This window comes from Vollenhovia emeryi, unplaced genomic scaffold (assembly GCF_000949405.1).
Source record: "Vollenhovia emeryi isolate VEMERY1.0 unplaced genomic scaffold, V.emery_V1.0 DF939211.1, whole genome shotgun sequence".
NCBI lineage: Eukaryota > Metazoa > Arthropoda > Insecta > Hymenoptera > Formicidae > Vollenhovia > Vollenhovia emeryi.
The window spans coordinates 11,360-22,340 of record NW_011967155.1 but is presented as its reverse complement, the minus strand read 5'-3'; the positions used below and the strand labels follow the sequence as shown (position 1 = coordinate 22,340).

The 10,981-nt window shown below is 34.6% G+C and overlaps 3 protein-coding genes across 19 annotated transcripts in view; all 3 read left to right on the top strand.

The window, feature by feature from the left end:
* LOC105561103 (tubulin delta chain-like) overlaps positions 1-3,338 on the top strand; it is a 5,718-nt gene extending 2,380 nt beyond the window's left edge. The window contains exons 2-4 of one of the 4 annotated variants that reach the window (XM_012010789.1): positions 173-459; positions 969-1,001; positions 1,081-3,338. In XM_012010789.1, coding sequence (XP_011866179.1) covers positions 1,146-2,495 — 1,350 coding nt within the window. In that variant the 5' untranslated portion in view covers positions 173-459; positions 969-1,001; positions 1,081-1,145 and the 3' untranslated portion in view covers positions 2,496-3,338. Of the gene's footprint in view, positions 1-172; positions 1,002-1,080 lie in introns of all 4 variants that reach the window. The other 3 variants (XM_012010790.1, XM_012010787.1, XM_012010788.1) reach the window with 3 other exon arrangements.
* Positions 3,339-4,879: 1,541 nt separating this feature from the next.
* Positions 4,880-6,619, top strand: LOC105561102 (ejaculatory bulb-specific protein 3-like). Its single transcript, XM_012010786.1, has 2 exons — positions 4,880-5,141; positions 6,097-6,619. Exons 1-2 carry the CDS (start codon positions 4,946-4,948, stop codon positions 6,261-6,263), a joined length of 363 nt encoding a protein of 120 aa, XP_011866176.1. The 5' UTR covers positions 4,880-4,945; the 3' UTR covers positions 6,264-6,619.
* A 1,108-nt stretch (positions 6,620-7,727) lies between these two features.
* Positions 7,728-10,981, top strand: part of LOC105561101 (serine protease gd-like) — a 10,013-nt gene continuing 6,759 nt past the window's right edge. Inside the window, exons 1-5 of one of the 14 annotated variants that reach the window (XM_012010779.1) lie at positions 7,728-8,086; positions 8,284-8,316; positions 8,671-8,891; positions 9,523-9,688; positions 10,054-10,383. In XM_012010779.1, coding sequence (XP_011866169.1) covers positions 8,688-8,891; positions 9,523-9,688; positions 10,054-10,383 — 700 coding nt within the window. In that variant the 5' untranslated portion in view covers positions 7,728-8,086; positions 8,284-8,316; positions 8,671-8,687. Of the gene's footprint in view, positions 8,340-8,670; positions 8,892-9,522; positions 9,689-10,053; positions 10,384-10,981 lie in introns of all 14 variants that reach the window. The other 13 variants (XM_012010776.1, XM_012010781.1, XM_012010778.1 and 10 more) reach the window with 13 other exon arrangements.

Here is a 10,981-nt window from a genome sequence, read left to right as displayed (position 1 = left end):
TCGAAGCTAAAAATGAGCGGCTTTGCCTCTTTGTAAGGGGACAGTTAGAAGGAGACAAAGCTATTCGCTATAGTGTAAGATACAGAATCGATCCCCTGTATAGCTTTAAAAATTTTGAGAAAAAATACAAGGAGTAAGCTAAATCACGATAAGTTAACATATTTGATTACAGATACTCCTCATGTGATCGAAGTGCAGAAAGTGGAGATGGTATTTCCGGGACGGCAGTACGGCACGTGGGCAGAGCAGTTTTGGCGGGAAGCGACGACGCCGATGTAAACATGGTGAATGTCACGACTGTCCCCGGCGTTGTTCTTCGATCGAAGACAGGCGCTGTCAGGAGTCAACCTGATTTTCGGAAGTCGAGACTGCTCCTTGGCTAACGCCACTCCGATATCTCCTTCATCTGCGAATCGTATTTAATTAAGGACCGTCTACGTTGGAAGCGAGCAGTAAGAAGTAAGAGAACCATAACCTTTACCTTTTAGCGTAGAGGCTAAAATACAGGTGTAATTTTAAAAAATATTTGTAGCACTGGTCGAATTGCGCAATAATTCGCCGAGAGTAAGCGTCAGAGCCCCCTGATGAAACTAAAAATTGGAGCGTAAATCGAACGTAAGGAAAGAGTGACACAAGCGTAAACGAAATGTGTAGGAAACCTCAAACGCTTCTTTTACGCTTCGCTGTTCCAAATTACGTTTCCTACGCATTTCGTTTACGCTTTTGTCACCCTCCCCTTACACTCGATTTACGCTCCAAATTCTACTTTCATCAGGGCCAGGCTTCGTCTATTGTGTGCGTCGTCTACAATGCGTGGAGTAAGTCTGGAGTGAGGAAATAAATCTTACTCTTGGTGAATCAGAACGCCATTGGCCAGTGTTATAAATATTTTGAAAATTATGCCTGTATCTTAGTTCCCTTACACCAAAAGCTAAAAGTTATGGTTCTCTCTTACTTCTTATTCCAAGCTTACTTTACACATTGTGGACGACGCTTTACAAGTATTTAAAAAATTATGCCTGTATTTTGGCTTCTTTACACCAAAGGCTAAAAATTATGGTTCTCTCTTACTTACGCCAGGCTTGCTCCACGCATGACAGTTCATTGATGGCAGTGTCGCGTCTGAATGAAGGCACCACCCGGAGATGCTGACGCTGCAATTCGGGCAATGCGGGAATCAACTCGGGCGCGAGCTCTTCTCGAAGGTGGCCGCCGACCTGGGAAGCTCCAACACCGGCGTGCCTTACGGCATGAATTACGAGTATGCGGAGGACACGATCGAGAGGTGGTTCGACGGAATCGCGGGATGCGGCCGGCACTACGCCAAGGCGATTCTCGTCGACACCGAGGAGAAGGTCGTGAGCGGGGTGTGCAAGGACGCGGGCGCGTCGTGGGTCTATCAAACGGGTAACGTCGTCTGCCAGGCGGGCGGCGGTTCCGCCAACAACTGGGCCTACGGCTACGCGATGAGCGGTCGCTGTCTATCGCACGCCGTGCTGAACGTCGCGCGGCAGGAGATCGAGAAGCTTGATCGTTCCCAGGGGTTCCTCCTGCTGCTCAGCTCGGCCGGCGGCACTGGATCTGGCGTAGGAAGTCGCGTGGTCGAGCTCCTGCGAGAGGAGTACGAAACTAAAGCAATCATCGCCGCGATCGTGCTGCCGTTTACGTTTGGAGAAGTTTGTACCCAGAATTACAACACTGTACTGACCCTGGCCAAGTTCTCGGACAGGGCGGACCTCTCCGTGTTGTTCGAGAACGAGCGGATGCACTCGATATGTACGAATCTGTTGGGCAATTCTAACGCCACGTTGCGCGACGTGAACAGCATCATTTCAGAGAATCTGCTCGCCGTTTTCCAGCCGAGCGACAATGCCCGGTGTAGCGCGAATTTTTTAATATCCAAAACGGCTGCGCATCCCAATTTTAGATTTGTAACGGTCAGGAGTACTCCGCACACCCCTGCGTCGTCTCTGCAGTACGAACCCACGCACAAGTGGGAGGTGTACATACGTCATTTGAAAGAGACTCTGCGAGTGTCGAGGTCGCAAGCGGAGTTGACAAACGTCCAATTAAAGGCACCGAATCCCACGTTGAGCAAAACGATAACGTGTAGCCCTCATTTGTACAGCCCTTGCGTGTCCAATGTTTTGATAACGCGCGGCAGGTCTACGGAGAACGATGTTGTGACGTTGGAAGATTTGCAGGAAAGACGTCTATACCCAGAATGGACTGTCGTGAATTCCTTCACACATTTGCATCAAGAACGTAGGTTTCTGAACCGAGACAAGTTCCTCGCGTTGGTCAGCAATAATTCAGAAATACACCGGCCATTAGACGTATATCTAGACAAAGCATGGGGCTCTTATAAGTGCGCAGCTTTCCTGCATCAATATGAACAATTTGGCTTGGAGGAGGATGATTTCTTGCAAGCTTTTGCCAAAGCAGAAAACATAGTGCATGAGTATAAAAACTTAAAAGGCCACAATAAAAACTAAATTTTCTTACACGTGATTTTGTATTCGGAAAAAAGATATTTTTACTTACTCTATAAATGCACCTATTCGTGTACTTGGGAATCCGAAGGAATGAATCTGAAATTAATTTGTATTTATATTCTTATGGATAAACATTTAACGGTTTTACGGAGTGAATACAGTACGATTTTAAGGTTCTAAGGTACAATTTCTTGGAAATATGATGCAGTCGCGTACAATAACTTTCCAGTAAACCAGTATTACTAATAGTTATATAACATCATTATTATAATTTGCCATTCGATAATATAAACATATACGTGCACATAATAGCTACATCGTTGAGTAGAAAATTATAATATTGATGTTGTGTAACTGTTAGTGGGAATGGCACGTAGGTATTTACGAGAGACCTCGGTCACGGTTACTACAAGATGTGGAAGGGGCGAATGATAGTGACGTCATTTAGAGTACCTATCATGGAAATGTTCGGAATGGATTCCGATCGGAATTGTTTCGTTTCTCCTAGAAAACACAATAGATATCTAGGAAATAATTGAACAATTCTCCGAACGTTTCCATGATAGGTACCCAGATTGCGGCTGCGGACATGGTCAAAAAAATTTGGACAGAAGAGAGTAAGGAAGACAAAGGACAGTGCGCAGTGTCCCCTCATTAAAAAAACCTTTGGATACTAAAAGAAGTCAGACTGCGCGTTTTACTACATGCTTGCAATATTTATATACATAAATGTCTAAACAAATGGAAATATTGAATACAAGAACAATTTAATATATTAAAGTAAACTACATACAAATTGAAGAGTTGACAAAAATATTTTTTAACTAATTGTACATTGTAACATACACAAAAACTTTCAATAATTGGAGCACTATTGCAACAGTATATTCCTGAGAGCAAATCAAGTAAAAAAGTCCTATATTACTTTTTCCTCCAACAAAGTTATCGAGATATCATAAGCTAAACATTGAAGAAGTTATAAATTTTGTCTTGAATATTTCAGAAAGTATTAGGAAAATAAAAAATGTTTCGAACAAAAGTTGTTCATATTAATTAGTAGATTAAGATGACATAAGAATTAAAAAAATTTAAACAATTTTAAACGGAGATTTTATCCAACTAAAAATATTACTCTTAAAATTAATGTTATTCGAATTTAGGGAATTATTTCAAGTATTTAATTATTTACAACTTCAGTGCTTTTATTGACCATATCTGACATTGTTAATAATACAGAAAATTTATTGCGAAAAATATTACCTCAGCCAGGGTTTGAACCCTGGACTTCTTTCTAGGCGGGAGTCTCTAATTCGACTTGCTGAGGCATGGAAGAGACGCCCGCCTAGAGTGTATATAGGGAAGTCTAGGTTCAAACCAGAGCTGCTTTCGCGAGAAGATCAAAATGATCCGGATTAAAATGACCCTGTGCTATGATTGGTCAAATCTGGAATTTCATTGAATAAAATTTCAATGTGATGCTACGAAATTTCAGATTTGACCAATCATAGCACAGGGTTATTTTAATCCGGATCATTTTGATCTTCTCGCGAAAGCAGCCCTGGCTGAGGTAATATTTTTCGCAATAAATTTTCTGTATTATTAAAAATGGCAGATATGGTCAATAAAAACACTGAAGTTGTTAATTACTACTGGTGACATGAAGAATATTCTTGTTATTTAATTATTAGATTACAATGTTTTTTTCTTAATAAATCAGGCTTACATTATTTTATTATGCTTTTTATGCCTTTTATTTCTTGTTAACACATGATTAAATGCCATATAATCCATTTATAAAAGTCTACATAAAACGATTCATGTTTTCATATATATTATCTAATTAAATCTAACACATGATTAACATGATCTACAGCTCTATATCAAGTCGATATGTATATATTTTTTGTAGTTATTACATGTCCAACCTACGTAATTAAGATTGTGGCTCACTTTATCGCCTAAAACATCTCTACTCGGAAACATTTATTGTGTTACGAAAACAATTACATAAGACATAATTAGCTATTGCCAATTAGCCATATGATTATATTCAGAAAGAGGTATACATATAATCAAATAAACTATTAAATGTCTCTCCTGATTAATATAATTATATTATTAGGGAAAAATATGATATAACATACACTCAAAAAATACACTAACACAGTTAATAATACTGAAATATTCCTTTTAGTTATTTGTTCGTATCTAGAAAATTGTTGCTGTAATTGCAAAATCAGTTTTGTAGCGTGAGAAAAACAATAATGTAATTATCACAGTCACGTTCTTGCAATCAATTTTATTTACTATTAGAGACATACGATAATATTGCAAGGTCTATCATTATTCTACACGCAACACTTTTTTCTCGTGTGCTCAATATATAAATAAGACGAACATTTGATCGATCGTCCAGTATTTTGTGCGTTGGCGTGAAAATAGAAGAGAAAATGGCTCGAATAAGCTACATCGTGGCGATTATTGGTATTGCACTGGTGTGCGTTTACGCGGAAGAGCTCTACTCTGATCAGTACGACGGTATTGATGTTGCGTCTATTATTGAGAACGAGAAATTGCGAACCCAATACTTCAATTGCTTTATGGAAACAGCACCATGCGTGACAGCAGATGCGAAATTCTTTAAAGGTATACCAACACACAAAATGTAATGAAAACATTTTTACGACAGATAAATTTTTACCTTTGACAATCAATTAGAAATCAAACAATTGCATATAAATGGGAAACAAGGAAAATGTCAAAATAATATTTCTCAGTCAATTTCGAAAGAACAGTTTTCATTAGATAGATTTAGTCTGAAAGATATCCCTGATGGTGAACATTTTTCTCAGAATTTACATACGAATTAGTACACTTTTCAGAAATACTGAGAAAGTCCACTTCTTTTCTTAGAATTTTTTAATATTATACATATATGTATGTATGAATATTCTGAAATATGCCATTTCTAAATATCATATTCCATAATTTATGAAAACTCTTAAAAATCTTTTTTAAATCTTATAAGATTACGTCTGAAATTATAGAGAATGAGAAATCTCAATATTTCAGAATTTATACGTGTGAAAAATTTTAAAAAAGATATTAACATTCTCGGCATTTTTGAAAAGTATACAAATTTGTATTAAAAAATTTGAAAAATTTTCTAAAAAATTATATGAAAATTTTGAGAAAAATTGTCACCAGGAATATAATTTAAAAAAATTAAAAATTACAAAAATTGTAATTATTCTGTATCTTGAAATTATCCCAAGAAAAACTGACACTAAATTATACAAAAATTGTGTCATTCAAACATAACGAAAGTATAAGTAGATATTTAGTGTCGTTGATGTTTGGAGATAGATTTTGTAGTTTTAAAAAATAAGACCCAAAAGAGGATTTTGATTTTATTATTTTCAAACTGCATAAATATTGGTTTGCTAAATACTCTTTGCTTAAAACTTTCTGTATTCTTTCTACTTATTAATCATAATGAAGATTATGGAGAGGAAGAATGAGGGAGAGAGAGAGGGGGGGAAGAACTATAGTCTTATTATGAATTGAATTCAATATGTCAAGGTTTTTGTTTTGATTTCAGAGCTTTTTAGTGAAGCTTTTCAGACCAAATGTAAGAGATGCACTGAGAAACAAAAGGAAAATATGAATATGATAGTGGAATGGTATACAAAAAATCAACCCGATCAATGGGAGGTTATTGTCGCAAAGACTATTGAAGATCTAAAAAAGAAGAACGCTGGCCAATAAATCATCAATAAAAGTTGACAACAAATGAAATACCCGACAAAGAGAGCACCGGAAAAACCGAAAATGTTAAACGTCTAAAATTACTAGATCTTTTAGATTCGGAAACATTTACTTAGAAAAGAGGGGAATTTCGAGATAGTACAATTATTAGCACAATCAATGTTTGTAATGTAGCTATAGAAATAAAAAGTAAAAATATAACTAATCTTAGATTTGTTTTGCGAAAATTATAACCATTAATTTTTTCGATAGTTAATGGTACTTCTTATTTGTAATATTCTTATTTAATGAGTACATATAAATAAGAGGAAATCTTGTATTCTAATAAAACAAATTCTATCAAAGAACAAACAAAATGCAATTTAATATATTAAATACTCGATTAAATTATAAAATATTACAAATTAATTAGGAAAATTGTAAAAATTACTTACCGTAATTATTAGTTATATGTATATACAGGGTGTCCTGAAATTCGCGAATCAAAATACCATAGCAAGAAAGTCGTCGAAAAAATAAATTGAAAAGTTATTTGCCATTTTTCGTTCCGAGCAGTAGTTTTTTTTAGATAAAAAGGTTCAAAACAGTCCAATCATGCATTACGGTTGAACGGAAACTTGTCCGTGAGTCGTAATGCACTAACACTATCGACGCGCGACTTACGGACAAGTTTCCGTTCAACCGTATGATTGGACTGTTTTGAACCTTTTTATCTAAAAAAACTACTGCTCGGAACGAAAAATGGCAAATAACTTTTTAATTTATTTTTTCGACGACTTTCTTGCTATGGTATTTTGATTCGCGAATTTCAGGACACCCTGTATATATTACGACATTATTAAAAAATTGAATATATAATTGAGAAAAATTATATAATAAACAATGCTTTGGCAAGTATCATCACTGTGAGATTTTGTGATCATGCAATAATCTTGAGATCACGTAACAATTACATTAATTTTAATCATTGATAACATCGATTCTACAAAATTAATTATTTTCTGAAACAGCTACAGAAATTATCTGAATATGATGATATAACCAGAATGCAGTAATTATTCTAGCGTGTTTATGAATCTATGTGTTATTAGAACATAGCGCATGCATTTTAATTATGCACGAGAAAACATTTAAAAATATGAAAAATTATTATACAATAACATAAATTATAAGTCTTTGATTTTTCTACTAAATGATTGATGCCGAGACGGTTGATTCGTTGAACGTGCGATTGCGAATTCCCCAATTTCTTTTCTCCTAAAACGTCCAAGGAAAACGGATGATCCCCGGCATACTTATTACAATATTACTTATCCCATATTTTCCTTGTTACGTTCATATAGAATAACTTGTGTACTGCTTATGAACTTTATGGCTCGATTTATATGATAACTTATTGACTCCGATACCCCACTACTGCACCAGTCAAACGTGTTTTCAACATGAAAACTGGAATGTATACGTGTTTCGAAGCCTTCCGATAGAGAACTAGTCTTATGAAGATACAGCGAAGACGTAACAACGCCGCTCTGAAGATTAGCACTTTGAATATTTGGAATCGGTCGACATAGTATTGAATATACTAATATAATATTCACTTCCAAATATTAAAAATACTTTAAATAGTTCGCAAGAGTATCTGAGAGAAGAATATAATAAATAAGAAATAAATAAGAATATACGTGAAAAAGAATTGTAAATACAGATAAGAAAATTAAATGTGATAATTACAATGGTGAAAGATAAAAGATAATACTGTTATTATTATGGCAGTAAGGAGATGTGATAAAGTGAAATAATAAAGTAAAAGCAGATATACATACGTAAGAGTTTCGTCGATTCCTATCCCACTTTGAAACTTGTTAAATAAAACGATGACTAAAATACTCGCCACAATAGGTTTTATCAAATAATTAAAGCGCATTATGTACATATCTGTTCCTAGAATACTAAAAATACATTTGCGGATAAGTATAATTCTTATACAGTGCTCTTTTTATCTTATACAGTGCTCTTTTAGGTAATCGACTGGAAAAATAACCAAAGAGTAAAGGCAGCTGTTGTTCCAATCTCTTGGTAAATTAATCATATAATTTTATATCGAGATCCTGTTCTCTAATCTATTTTATTACACCAAAATTATTGCTCGAGCATGTATAAATAGTAATTACGAATTTACTATATAACCGCGTTGTCGCGGCAGACTTATATATAGTATTAAAAAAAAATTTGTTAACAAAATTATTAATTGTCGTTTCGTTTTTATAATAATAAATAAGTTTTCTTCTGAGTGGAAAAATATATAGCTCAAATGTGAAAAAGACATATTTAAAGGAATAAACGACTTAAAAGTGACAGAGTGTTAGTGTTTAAATATTTATTTATAGAAAACATGAATTTTTATTAGTTACAGAATTTCGCAAAATGGCTAAGATTTTTATCCTAATCGCGTTACAGCCGTACCTATTTTATGCTCTGGTACACGGTGCAATTTCATGTTCGGAATACTTCACACATGCAATCGACCCTGAGACATACAAGATATTTGGACGGATTGAAATCCTTTCTCCGCCAGAAAATGATGAAATGTATTTAAAAGTAGCCTTAAATACTACCGCAGATTCTCTGGCAAGTATACTTTTAAACATTTTTGAGAATGCATTAATACAAGAACATTCTAATAAATTTTGGCACCATGAGCAAAGACTTTCTTAAAAATAAATTTTTCTAATAAGAGTCGTATAGTTTCTGTAATTAGACATGTAAAGTAGTGAAACGACTTTTCACCTTGAAGAAGGGTACATATTGAAATAATAAAAGTATAATTGAAAAAAGTTTACAAAATGATTTCTCTTCTGTATATTTATTAAAGTATATAAAATAATCTTTTAGTATACCTAGATATTATTAAAACAGTGAAAAATATAGTTCACTCGTGGTTTGAAACAAATAATCAAGGGTTAATGTACAAAATTTATTTGTAAGTTTCGTTTGATTTGTCATCTCTTAATTATATTTATTAATAAACTAGCTTAACTGTAAAAGGATTCAAATGTTACCATCCCACTGATGTTAACTGAAAAGGCGAAATTCAACTATTGTACCTCATCATTAAAGATTGTTATAACATTAATTTATGCATTGTAATTGCATTGTACTCTCAAAGTTTACCTCTAACTGTACTCGTTAATCTCATTATTAAGAGAACTTGGTTATTTGTCCATTTACTAGAAATAACTGAATTATTGTTGTGTTTCAGAAAGGGATATTTCGATTGGAATTGGCACGTTCGATAAATGAGACTATTGAAGCTATTCAACAAGGCAGACATATATTGTATCATGTTTATTTTCCCTCGGACGTCGGTCTTCCGACGTTATCCGCGATATGGTTTAACGATCAACGATATTGCCTCGGTCCCGGAGGTGAGTACCGTACTCGCTTGAAATGCAATGTAAGTGATATACACATTCCAGGTGATAGAAGCGAGAATCACCGTCATTAATTTGTTCAGGTCACAAATCATAAAGTTAACTTTTATTGGCATCCGACTATGTGGAATTTTCAAATATATGGTAAAGATAAATGGTAAGCTAGAATTTGCATAAAACAATCACCATTTCTTTTTTATTACGTACATAATTTTCTATCTTTATACATATTTTCTACGTAAAAAAGAATTTAGCAATCGTTTATTTTGTTTGGAAGATATTTCTATTCTCGGGAAAAAAATTCTTTTCTTACTTTACGAGAACGTGCTAGTTAGACGATATATTATGTTTTATTTCAGCGTCTAATGGAAGTATCGTAGCCAACATCGAGTTGGGGCATATTGTGTACCCGCTGAACGAAGAACCACTATTGCAGAATTTTCAGTCGTGGTATCGAAATTCGAGTAGCTATCGTATAAACAATCCGAATTACAATAGCAACACCGAATGCGGCATTACCAGCTACTACTCCGATACTACAAATATGCTAATCCCCAACGGCGCGAACTCATTACCAGGCCAGTGGCCATGGGTGGTTGCAATTTATGCAGTTAAAACCAGCGAGTATAGTTCAACATACAAGTATCGATGTAGTGGTTCTATCTTGACAGACAAACATGTATTAACAGGTACGCTAATCGAAAACAGTAAATGTTTCTATAGTTCATAGATTTTATCGATATTTTCTTGAGTTAGCTACAGTTGCGGTCGGAAATTCACCTCTTATGGTAAACGGTTGGGACAGTCTTTACGACTCACCCTGTATATCGAGCCGAATGAATTTCTCGTCTTACGTCGAATCTACTTTTTCAATCTTCATTGTGAGATTTTTATTTTTATCTATTCACAAGTAACAGAATGGATTTTTAATTTTCGATATAGACATTGACAATTTATTGAAACATAATCAGACATATACAGGGTGTCCCATTTTAACTTGGACAGTAAAATATCTCGAAAACTGAGCCCAGCAGACAAAAATGTTTCAGACAAAAGTTGTATGGTTTCGAGGGGGACATAAGATGGTACCATTGGTTTGGCCTTCAAGAATTATTTGAAGGTCACATAAAGGTCACACCAATTTTTTAAAATGGCGTCCCTTATTTTTTATTACATATTCTTGTAGCTGACCTCGAGAGCTTTCCAAAACGCTATAATAAAGTATTTTTTTATTAAGAACTTTTTGAGTTATTAAGGTTTGAAAGTTCCAATATTTTGACATAAATT